This window comes from Salmo salar, chromosome ssa04 (genome assembly GCF_905237065.1).
Source record: "Salmo salar chromosome ssa04, Ssal_v3.1, whole genome shotgun sequence".
Lineage (NCBI taxonomy): Eukaryota > Metazoa > Chordata > Actinopteri > Salmoniformes > Salmonidae > Salmo > Salmo salar.
The window spans coordinates 11,798,123-11,810,655 of record NC_059445.1 but is presented as its reverse complement, the minus strand read 5'-3'; the positions used below and the strand labels follow the sequence as shown (position 1 = coordinate 11,810,655).

The following is a 12,533-nucleotide window of genomic DNA, read 5'->3' as shown; positions in this document are numbered from 1 at the left end:
CTCCTATAGCTCATCCCACCAGCCTCCTTTGGTGAGTGTGTGTGTGTGTGTGTGTGTGTGTGTGTGTGTGTGTGTGTGTGTGTGTGTGTGTGTGTGTGTGTGTGTGTTGGTGACAGCATCATGACACGTCAATGTTAGCCAATAGAGGATGATGCTTTTCTCTCTACCTTGTTAGCAAGACATGGCGGGGTCCCTATCCTTGCCTATCCATTTCTTCACATTTATATTTAATAGAGAGTGTTCTGCAATCTTTGATCTGAATAGGATTTCCGTTCCCTTATACCTTTTGCGAGAGTGATAGTGAACTCTATTTTAGGACCAAACAATTGAGGAGCCCTCTTCAATGCACTCACCACTCAGGGGGCCATGATCCTCCAGTGGCCTTTCATCATAGCCAAGAGAGCATCCCTGTAATGGCAGGTCCACAGGTGGCTCATACATAGGCCATCCACTCCCTTTCCATTTCTCGATTCAATTCAAATGGCTTTATTGCCATGGGAAACATATGTTAATTAACATCGCCAAAGCAAGTGAAATAGATAATAAACACAACTGAAATAAACAATAAAAAATTATCAGTAAACATTACACTCACAAAAGTTTCTCTCTCTCTTTCCATCTCTCTCTCTCTCTCTCTCTCTCTCCAGATACTGTTCTTTCCTTGCAGGCTTGATGATGTCAGGGAAGGACATAGCCACCATGTGAAACGTTCCATTGGCTACTGGATGATCCTCTCTACCCTTTATGCACCAATAACTTGTTTATGGTGCAAGTGCCAAGCATCTGACATTAGTGGTAAGAAAGTGATGCTGGTATCATTGATGATATTGAACTATACTAAATGTATGCTTTGTTTTGTTTTGAACCTTTTTTACCTAGTTGTTATCCAGACAGAATGTGGTTGAATAAATTCCACTGCAGAAAAAAAGATTGAGTACATTTAAATAGTGAAGCAGTGCATTTTAGGCAACATCTAAAACATTCAACTTTGATATCAGTTCAGACTTGTATTATATGTCCTCATATGACCAGTGTATTTGTTATATTGTGGACAATACATTTAGAATTTCACTATAGAAAAATAATGCTATTTTTTTGGCATCTTCATAGGTTCTCAACAATTTATATTTTAATGTGGGCAGAGAATTAGAAAATTGTAGAAAGGCTGATTTAAAAGAAAATCTAATTGCACATGGCAGGCCTGTTCCAAAAAATAAATCCATCATTCTCTTTGGCAGTGGTTCACGCCAGGATATGAACATTTTCGGTTAAAAGTTAGGTTCTTTTTTTTGACAAACTAATACAGTTAAAGGACCTTATTCTATATGGAAATAGAACCGGCAATTTCCAAGGAATGCAGAGCGGGGAAAGAGAGAAAGATGATTGTAAACACGGAAAATTCACAGGGTTTCAAACAAGAAATAAAACGTTAGAGGATTTTTAATGAAAGGTTTGGTTGTATTCAGGTCTGTCTGTATGTGTGAAATCTTACTAATTAACTCACTATGTGTGCCCGTGTGTGTGTGTGTGTGTGTGTGTGTGTGTGTGTGTGTGTGTGTGTGTGTGTGTGTGTGTGTGTGTGTGTGTGTGTGTGTGTGTGTGTGTGTGTGTGTGTTTTCCGCTATACGCTGGAATGCGGCCAGTCTCGGCTCTTTCGAATCTACACTCCGTTCCAAATCCAAAGCCTTTGATCTGTTTCGCTGTCTCCTTACCCGGAAGAGAACTCTTGCCTTCTCTCTCAGCTGGGATGAACGCACACGTGGAAATATTGGCCCGGCTCCAGACTCATACCAAATTTAGTCACACAAAGGTGAAGGGAGCGCGAGGGGGGAAACCCGGGATGAAAGAGCCAGCCGCCAGAAAGATGAAAGGATGCGGCGGCTCCGCCCGCTAACCCCACCTCGGTGCTTTATAAAGATCTGCCTCCTACTCCAAAGTTATTCTCACGCAATCTCTCCACACACAGCGAGCCGCAGCAGCAACACGTTACTTTAGCTTTTTCTTCTTCTCTCTTGTTTTGTTTTCTCATGAAACATTTCCGACTCGAAGAAGCCCCCATGTAATTAATTTGCTTTATACAACTCTGAACTGTTGTATGAATGATATAGGCTACTGCGCAAACTGTAAAAATAACGATTCGAAACGATCAGATTGCCTGCTGGCTGTGTATTGAAACATTGCGGCTGAGTTATGCCCTATGCAATACATCATGTTCACGAGTAGTATGCATTATATTTCTATCCAGACACTGCAAAATGTCTCCATTGTCCAGTGAAATAAAATCTCGACATACTTTGCAGTCGACTTACAGAGCGCTGTTTCTCCTTTGAACAACATCACGGCAAAAGGCTACTGCAAAATATACAAAAGAGAAGATCACCATTATGGTTCAATTGGCTAAATGTGTCACGGGACAATCTATTAAACTCAAAGTAAGGGGGAAAGAGTTGTCTTGTTTTGTGAGTGGGTGAAAATATTGTTTTGTTGATTGGAAAATCTCATATGAGATAACATTATGTAACATATTTCAAATGTACTATTAGGTTCCAAGTAATTGAAAGAACATCCGACAACAATGGACCCCAATTTAGCCAAATTAGTCGATTTTCTATCAATTATGCACGCCCTCTCACTCACCGCTCTGATTAGTGGACCAAACACAAACGTTTGGTTTATCAAAGTACTTTAAAATACCAATTGACTACTTTAGGAAATAGCCGAGGCTACTATATAGACTATTTTGAGCAAACAAACAAACCAACGGTACTATTGATTCGACTGTAATATTCTTTGTGACAACATGCTTTTTAAAATCATGGATTCAGGAACTTTGCGCACGAATTAAACCACCTTAAAATACACATAGTATTAAATATATAGTCTGTTTATGATATACATGTGCTCCCTAGAATATTTACATAAAAAGTAGGAGAAAGGTGATGCATTGCCATGTCATTTGAATTAGTTATCCTCAATCACATAGTCCACCGTGGTCACCATCCAACAGTAATTCTGTGTATCCAAACGTCACCCTTTGCTCTTTGTTATTGTTTTAACGTCATAGTAGTGAATCTGTCTATTATAGCCTCTTAGGCCCTAGTCTATCATATGCATTGGCGTCAGCTTCATCACCACTTCGACCCGCCCTCACTCCTTCCCTGTCTACCCATTTGTTGTGAGCTACAGTATGTATAAATCTCCGTACCCCTCGCTCTCTTAGGACTATCAATCGGTGTGGTGTCAATCACAGCGGCGGCTTCCCTTTCATCTCGATCCTCCCAGTCGCTGCGAGGGAGAAGGCAGAGAGAGAAGAGACAGAACCGGGAAGGAGAGCTACATTACTTACGGAGCTCCAGTTTGTATCGGTTTATAACGCACTCCTCGATCTTTTATATCGTTTATTACGTTTCATTTAGCCGTTATTCAGTTCAAGGATGTATGTTCATTTTAATAGGGATAGATACGCAGTATTGTTTAGGTGGGGAAAATAAATAGTGTTCTACTTGTGGCAAACAGGCTGCACGAGATTCAGAGACGCATTTTTTTAATTCTGTTTTTCCTTATTATTATTTTTTCCACGAAAGGACTGCAACTCTCACAGGACCCCAGAACGAGGAAATATAAGCAGAAGTTTTTTTTTCTCCATGCGCTTTGACCGTTAGCGGAGCTCCCGGGTGTGTGCCCTCCTCCGCCAAATCTGACGGCACATCTGACTCTCGTGATGAGGTTTTGACTTCTGACATTTTAAAGAGCCGAACTGGCGAGTGCCGCGGGTTGAGCGTGCACTACACATCCGCTTTTTGCCCATAACATCTTCAATTTCGGATATTTAGAATCTGAATCATTGTAAGAATCCATAATACTTCGAAAAACAACGACAAAAAGGATCTCCTGTTAATTTAGCTCAAACAAAAAACGTGATCGCACGCAGTTTCCTCCAGGGTTCCGAGCGCAACACTTCAAGCCGTTTCGAGGAACATTTTTGGTTGCCTTTTGGGGATTTCGATAGTTCCTCCAATTTGGACAGTGCGAGTACTTCGACTGAATCAAAATGCCACAACTTGCAGGCGGTGGTGGTGGCGGGGACCCTGAGCTTTGTGCCACCGACGAAATGATTCCGTTCAAGGATGAGGGAGACCAAGAACAAATATTCGCAGAACTCAGTCACTCAGAGGAAGACGAGGGAGACTTGGCAGATATCAAGTCATCTTTAGTAAATGAGTCAGAGACGAGTCCAAACAGCAACCATGATGTAAGTATTTCCTCTCTTGTACTTAAGTCTAGTGTTACATGTTGCCAAGCTTTTATATAGGCTAGCCTAAATAAATGTCCATCAAATTTCTAACGACAACATATTCATTCAAGTTTACCTGTCCCTAAATAATAGCCCCCATTTCAGGGGAGTCAGTTGGACATTTTATGAAAGTTGATAAAAGCTGAAAAGCTGATAAAATGACTGGATATGTGCCCAAACTATGTTTGGTTTTGTTATAATCAACAAGGTGATGTGTAGCCTAATATTATATGTGTATAATATGACTATTTTTCTATCTGTAAATAGTAGCCATGTTCTGTTTGTAATCAGTTGGAAACAGAGGCTCATAAATAAATCTGCTGCACGTGGCTGCAGAGCTTTTCAAAACATTGTTGACGAATTATACCAAAGGTCAAAACGTACAGAACAATTTCATGTGAGATAATATTTGTACACAATTCAGAGAACTGTTGTACAGTTTTTACGAGGTTATTTGATATTTTAAATTAAATATTACACAGTAGGTTATGAATTCGTGAATACATTTTGAATTATTTTGTTAGGCCTATTGCAATATTAAATTAGCCCTATTGAATTATTATTATAATTATAGTTATTATTATTAGTAGAAATATTATTAGTATAACAATCATTGTCTTGATAAAAAAAAAAAAAGTATGCCTACTTCTAATTATTACAGTAACAATATCAATATTGCTATGGGTTAGGTGATTTAATTAAACTGTGTTTCACCAGGTTGGATAATGTAAACTATGAATAATATAAAATATTATCAAATTCGTATTTGATATAAAACAAATGTTTTTTTTTCCAAAGGGAAATCCAGATGAAATGATCTTCGAATGAAAACGTCACCTTACAAAATGTAGCACCTCTAGATTCCAGTGACACTCATGCTCCCAATGGGAAATAAAGCGAACACATTTCTGCATGTTTTGTGGAGATTATGGCCATTTCATGGAGAGACAACACATTGTTAAAGGAAGGAATTAAATTGGGGGGGGGGTATTAATGGAAATATTTAGTTTTGATATAGATTGTATTCGTATTTGAAATATGAAAGAAATGTCACTGCCACAGTACAGGTTTGAAGGTAATGCTGGTAGCTGTTTTGTTCACATTGCTTATGCATTTAAATCATCTGTCATTCCTTTATCTCAATCATGTATCTAATGCATTTATCAGAGCTGTAACAAGTGTAGCTTACATCGTTTTAGACTGTGATTGTCACATTCCTCCTCGGTGCAGTGAGTTTCATATTCAATAGTAAGTTTAACTTTGTGCCTGAATATATCTTTTTTTTAATCTGGGCTAGGCAGCTGTTACTAAGTCTCTAGCTCTGGATGCTGTATGTATACAAAGGTAAACCTAGCGCAATTAGTTGTTGCCATTTGTCATTAACCTGTGTTAATGGAATTAGGGTACCTACTGACTTTGGGCCGAGCTCATATAGTTACAGCTGTCACAGACGCAAATAAGACGGAGGTTGAATGTTAATTGAGAATCCAGTGTTGTTCCGTGACTCTGCTGGAAGCCACCCTCGGGGAAGTGAACTCCAAAAGGAGGTCTTTCTACGCGTTCCCATTCGAGGGGGGATGGGGAAAGGAGATGCATGTGAAGGGGTTCACGGTATTTTGGAAAAGCAGTCGACTACACAGTAAACATCACCCCCTCTTCTCTATTGTCGCAGTTATTTTGTGCAGAGCACGTTTGTATTGGAAAGCATCATTTGATTTTGAATTTGGTTGTAGCTTTTGGTTAAATTGGTTGGTGAAAATGAAAGCAGACTGATGCAAGTTAATTTTAAGCTCCTTAAGGACATACAGCTTAATTAAGTGGCTCGTTGAGGGGTTGATACAGACCGCTCCGTCAACCCTTCTCTCCCCAACGCGCTCGCCTCACCGTGTATGTGTTCTTAAATCCGGGGACAAGCTGAAAGAACAGGCCATAGCAGCGTGTGTGTGTGTGTGTGTGTGTGTGTGTTGGTGATTTTTTTACGAATTTAATAACCTAATTTCTGTCTCCGTCTCTCACAGGGAACTAGACAATCCCAAATATCCCAAGACTCATATCATGAAAAACACAGAGACCATCACGACGATGGTAAGTGACACACATCACATTAAATATGATCCTGTCAGTTATCCGCATGTTTTAGAGATCTGCAGTTATATATAGGTCACATCGAGCCAAGATAACGGTACAATATTAAAATCAGTTTCTGGAGGCTTAATTATTGAGCGATTTTTATTACATTTTTATTTTTAAAGGAAAGAAAGATGGTAGACTGGAAAAGCTTCTACCCACTTCATTTTCTGTTCAGAACCGATCAGTCACACTATGGTCCTTTTTCCTATCTGACCCCAGTTCATTCTGATGCAGAGATGATATCTGAATTGATTCTATTCAGGACATGTAGAAACTGAATGGAAAAAAAGTTATATATATGTAAGTATTTTGTGGTCCGTGGGAAATGTTATTATTTATGCAGAGAATTGTTGAATAATCCCAATGGCTGCGGCCCCTTGCCTGGTCATCAGAAACTAGTGAGTGACGCTTAATATTCTCCTTGGCTAATTTTGTACACACACTCTCTGTCGCTGTATCTCTCTCTGTCTCTCTGTGTCCTGTACAACGTCGTGCTGCTGCGCGACAGCACCAGGCTCATTTGACGTCTTTATTTGGTCCAGGCTGTATTCTGACCCCAGATAGAGCTGCGGGTCATCACTGGACCTATGTTCTGTTAAGAGTGGCTCTTCTTTGTTCCCCCAGCAGCCCTGAATAGGACCCCCTCAAACCAAACACTCCCTTTCCCCACAACAAGCCCATGTTGCTATCAATCTACCAGACACATACACCAACCCCCCCTCCCCAGAAAGCGACAACCAATAGCCACCAAATAGTTTGTCGCGAGTTTCTATTCAGGCAGGGGGACGGACCCGAACAAATGCTCTCTCTTTAGGTCAGAGGCGTGGGGAACAGTAGGGGCGTCTCTTGTTTTGACACAGTCTGTATGTTCCTCCTAATTGACGCTAATTGGCACGGAGGGACGCCATTGTTACTCTGTATGGTACAGCCCCCCTCTCCCCTTTCTCCAAGACACGAGAGACAAAAGACTGGTGAAACGGGGGGTGCCGGATCACAGCGGTCGACAGCGATATCATTACGCCATCAAGAGGCATGCATGGAGCGATGATGCGATGGTGATAGTGCCAGGTGGACCCAGTGTTGTTAGAGACTGTAACTTGGCGATGACTATTCACATGCATGTATTAATAGGCTATAAACTCCAGGAGATTTTCCCAATGACTCCGAACTGCTGAAGTTATGATGGCGGTGAACATTGCTGTTATGTTACTTGATCAGACTGTTTGCTTAGAGATGCTATTCTATAAAAAGGCCCAAATCCTAATGGAGATGAATGTGCTTGACTCAAGTTCTCTAAAACATCTTCCATTAATGATCGTAAATGTACGATTTGCACCAAGCCTCAAGTTCACACTTTTCTGTCTCTTGGGCCCGTTTCCAGGGAAACACCTAGACATGTACAACAAAGGTCATCCGTACTCTGGATACCCAGGTTACATCATGATGACTAATATGAACAACGACTCCTACATGAACAACGGCTCCCTGTCGCCGCCCATGCCCAGAACGGTGAGTCTAGTTACACTATACCTCCATCAATCAATCACTTCCACCAGTCTGTCAAGCTAGCTAGCCCAGTTTGTGTCTAGTGCATTTTCACTGCGTCAAGTTTGATTCGACCTTAAAGACTTAACCAGGTCTACACCCCTAAAAAGAGCTTGCTTAAACGGCGATTTCTTTTCAAATATACCTGTATATGGACATTTCCATTCATCTTTTCTACCATCTTTTCAACTCTAGAATGTTCTTTTCCTCTCTTCGACCGCCTTCCTAGTGTGATGTAGCCGGTTTGTGATAGCCGTATATAACACGCCCCAGTAATGTTGTGATGATCTGTTCCCTTGGCAACCACGTGATCTAGTCTCCCCCACATGCCTCATACTTTCCAGCAGATTAACGACATTTACAGTATGTATTATTTCTCACGTCTTGTTAACTTAATCAATGTCTGTTTACATATCGACTGTAAGCCCACCGATTACGCTGCCATGGTCGCGGAGGCCTAACGGCAACATCCCATTTGAAGAGGGAAATAGCCAGGGTTGCCGTATGTCACCATGCTTGTAGTCCCTATAACATAACAGTATACATTTCAGGCTGTAGGCCTGGTGGCTGGCTTCCTGTGTCTGTCCCTTTTTGAACATTACCAGCAAGACAGACGCAAAACGCCAGGGCATGCCAGCAGCTGTCCACCCTAATCCTGTTTAGTGTGTGTGTGTGTGTGTGTGTGTGTGTGTGTGTGTGTGTGTGTGTGTGCGTGTGTGTGCGCGTGTGCGTGCGTGTATGTGTGTGCGTGTGTGTGTGTGTGTGCGCGTGTGCGTGTGTGTGTGTGTGTGTGTGCGTGCGTGCGTGCGTGCGTGCGTGTGTGTGTGGTGAATACACCCAGTCTCGCTATGGCTCGGTGCCTCCCAAAGCCTGTCCCTGCACCCTGCTAGCACATAGACTAGAGGACACAGACTTACACGTATTGTTCAAGGACCAAAGACTCTGGCTTTATGTCTGCCTGTGTGTCTGAGTTGGTTTCATCATGAAATTCACTTGAAGGGTTTGAAGTCTGTGTAGCGACTGTGTGAATATGGCTGACAATACAAAGTGAATGGTGTTCTGATCTCGTGGCAGCGGTACCCACTTTGCTCTTGTGTAGGAGTCCTCTGACCGTAGATATTTCTTCAGACAATTTTCCGCTCCAATATAATTGTTTTGCATACTTATGGAATGGATAACTTCTCAAGTACTGAGGGGCTTCCATCCAACCTTCTTTAAATAAAGAAATTGCTCTTGTTATTTGGCCCCTCCGCTCGCTGCCTGGACCGTTTTAAACACTCATTTCATTCACTGTGGCCGCCGCCCGCTTTTTGTTTTGCCAAATGTTCCCATCTTCAATAAATCGTTAGTCAATTTTATGTACGTTTCTCTCACTTATCCAATAAAATGGATACGGTTGGTGGCGGTGCAGTCATGGAAGTTGGAACACAAGTCCTCTCTTCTTTCTCTTCTAGTTTGATGGGAAATGTGTATGTGCTGCCTGGCTGTTGATTGGCAGGATGTGAAATGTGTAATGTGTATGTGCTGCCTGGCTGTTGATTGGCTGGATGTGAAATGTGTAATGTGTATGTGCTGCCTGACTGTTGATTGGCTGGATGTGAAATGTGTATGTGCTGCCTGACTGTTGATTGGCTGGATGTGAAATGTGTGTGCTGCCTGACTGTTGATTGGCTGGATGTGAAATGTGTAATGTGTACGTGCTGCCTGACTGTTGATTGGCTGGATGTGAAATGTGTATGTGCTGCCTGACTGTTGATTGGCTGGATGTGAAATGTGTATGTGCTGCCTGGCTGTTGTATCAAGCCTGCCGGCCACCGCAGCCACAGTATCTGCAGGCCTAGGATCAGTTTTCACCCAGATCAAAGCCACGTTCTCTCCCTTTCTTCCCTCCTCCCTCCCTCCATCCCCCTCTCCAGTTTAGATTGATTTTCATTGGCCATGGCATTCCTGTGCATGAGGCCCAACTGACAGAGCTGTTCAGAGTTGCTGATTGTCAGCAGATTGTTGGGAGGGAAGCAAGGCGTGAGCTGTAGGACCTCTAAGGAGTTGTGCTAGATCTTTAAAAGGAGAAGGAATGGATGTCCTTGGTTTGGAGGGTTTGAGTAGTTCAGCTACGCATAGGGTTAGTGTGGTGGAGTCACCACGACCAGTAGCACGTATGGAGATTGTCTCTGTGTAGCCGATTCAATAAAGTTCTGTGGAAGGACGAGAGGATCTCAGATATCCCTTCATCTCTGGAGGTGGTTGTCCAGGTTTAGAGTGCAGTTGAGGTCTTTTTTTATTTATTTACTTTATTTAACCAGGCAAGTCAGTTAAGAACAAATTCTTATTTACAATGACAGCCTACCGGGGAACATTGGGTTAACTGCCTTGTTCAGGGGCAGAACAACATATTTTTACCTTGTCAGCTCGGGGATTCAATCTAGCAACCTTTCGGTTACTGGCCCAACACTCTAACCACTAGGCTACCTGCCACCCCAGGTCTAAAGCTTACATGGTGAAATGAAAATGAATGCTTCATTATTATTATTATTATTATTATTATTATTATTATTCTGATCTTTATTATAACAGAGAAAGTGAGGGTTGTGTCATATTAGGGTTTTCTACTTGCTCATGACATTGTCAATAAAGAGTTTACACTTTGTAGCAGTATTTGTTGGCTCTTGGTTGGTGTTGTTTGTTCCAGAGGAATCCATTGAAAACCCTGCCTGCCACTATTTAGTCTACCCAGCAGCCTAGTGAAGTAAATACATTTACTATTCTGTTTAAAGTGTTATCTACGGTTATACTGTATATTGGTGTCAGTGAGAACTGTAGTGACATGTTCTTGTGTGTGTGTGTGTGTGTGTGTGTGTGTGTGTGTGTGTGTGTGTGTGTGTGTGTGTGTGTGTTCTTCGAGTCTTCAGAAGTAGGGTCGTGTGAGGTTTGACTGTTGCATATTGGATTATTTAAAGTGACTGTGCGTGTGAGATGGCTCATATTTCCAGCTCCCATGGCCAGAGGGCCAGACCGTACAGAACTCTGGGAAGAGACGGGGGATTGTGTTCCCTACTCTGGCCTCTGTTAAGTCTTTGTGAAGACCACGCTCGATGTCTGGATGGGCTGGCAGCTTGGAATCGAGCTCTCACGTCTCTCTGGATAAAATCTAGGACTTAGCGAGCTAACACATTCCTGTATGTGCGTTAACTCGACCCCTGTGTTTTCTGACTGTAGAACGTGTATGTAGAACTTGTGCACTGGAGTCAATGAGAAATGCTATTTGAGTCGTTGTATCAGATGTATAGCTTCAGGATCACTGTGGTTTTAATAGAATGCTCCTCTCTGGATCCAGTCATAGTTGAAACTTCTGTCACCTTCTCATCAAACATCTGAATTTGAGCATGGCAACTTTTAACTTGGAACCACCAAGCCTGTAACGGTGGAAGCCATTTTCACACACTACCTTCATTTATAACTATAACTTTGAATCCACTACCTCGTTCCGAGTGTAAGTCGAGGATCTCCAAGCATCCAGTCTCCAGCCTGTCAGTACAGCAGTCGGTGAAGATGGAATCGCCATAGCTGATTTTAAGCTGGGCTTTTGGTGTGCAGCGAGCTGAGGGAACCATTTGCTGCTCCTCCCAGGCCATACCTCCCTCCCCCTGTCTTCCCCCTCGGTGGCGGGTCCTTGTGGTGTGTGAGAGCCCGTGGGGGGAGACTGCGGTTCCCCTTTGATGTCAGCGAGAACGTGACGGATCTCCTTGGCGGCATTGCGCGACGGTGTGGAATCACTAACCCGGGCTTACCTAACGGGATTTACCGCGCTCCCCTTTTCTCGCGTACGTCCCAAATGGAACCCTATTCCCTATATAGTGCACTACTTTAGACCAGGCCCCATAGGACTAGTCAAAAGTAGCGCACTAATAATAGGGTGCCATTTGAGACATACCCCTCGTCACCCCCAGTGCCATGCGTATCTGTCCTCACGTTCTCAAACCCTGGCCCCATTCAGCACCGATCCCTGTTATGAGAATACTACATTTCCCAGGAGCCCTTCATGTCCACGCGCAGTGTAGTCTGCGACAACGTGCGGCGCCATGTGTAGTTCTTTATCCACGACTGCGGGGTTGTAAAGCGGTTTGAGGCGCTGAATCGAGCAGAGCGTTTAGTTGTGATTTGTGAAGCAGCTGGGATCTATTTGATGCATGAGTCTGCCGCTGGATGTCGTTGACTAAAATTGGCCTACAAACAATATTACTATATTTTGTGACCAAATATGACATTTTGAAAACAGTAAATCATTTGACAGTTTTTTTTTAACATTTTGGGGGAGGGGGAGGGGGGGGGGTAAATTTCAAGGACCATCAGAGGATCATTGCAGCATTGATGTCATCTGCTGTGCAGGTCTGACGAAGAGCAGGGGTGTGTGTGTGTGTGTGTGTGTGTGTGTGTGTGTCTGTGTGTGTGTCACACTGTGTAGACCTCACAGAAAGCTCCAGCATCCTCTCATCCTTTGTGTGCTCCTGCGTCTCAGATCTTTATGAACAGTATCATTGACACGGAGCGTGCGTCAAACTACTGT

At 42.8% G+C, this 12,533-nt stretch overlaps 1 protein-coding gene across 17 annotated transcripts in view; it reads left to right on the top strand.

Moving 5' to 3' along the window:
• The first annotated feature begins 3,130 nt into the window (after positions 1-3,130).
• The window catches only part of LOC106602294 (lymphoid enhancer-binding factor 1), a 62,126-nt gene continuing 52,723 nt past the window's right edge, over positions 3,131-12,533 (top strand). For 7 of the 17 annotated variants that reach the window (XM_045716485.1, XM_045716486.1, XM_045716477.1 and 4 more), the window contains exons 1-3: positions 3,137-4,252; positions 6,313-6,379; positions 7,806-7,933. In XM_045716485.1, the coding sequence (XP_045572441.1) occupies positions 4,052-4,252; positions 6,313-6,379; positions 7,806-7,933 (396 nt within the window). In that variant the 5' untranslated portion in view covers positions 3,137-4,051. Of the gene's footprint in view, positions 4,253-6,312; positions 6,380-7,805; positions 7,934-12,533 lie in introns of all 17 variants that reach the window. The other 10 variants (XM_045716476.1, XM_045716480.1, XM_045716478.1 and 7 more) reach the window with 6 other exon arrangements.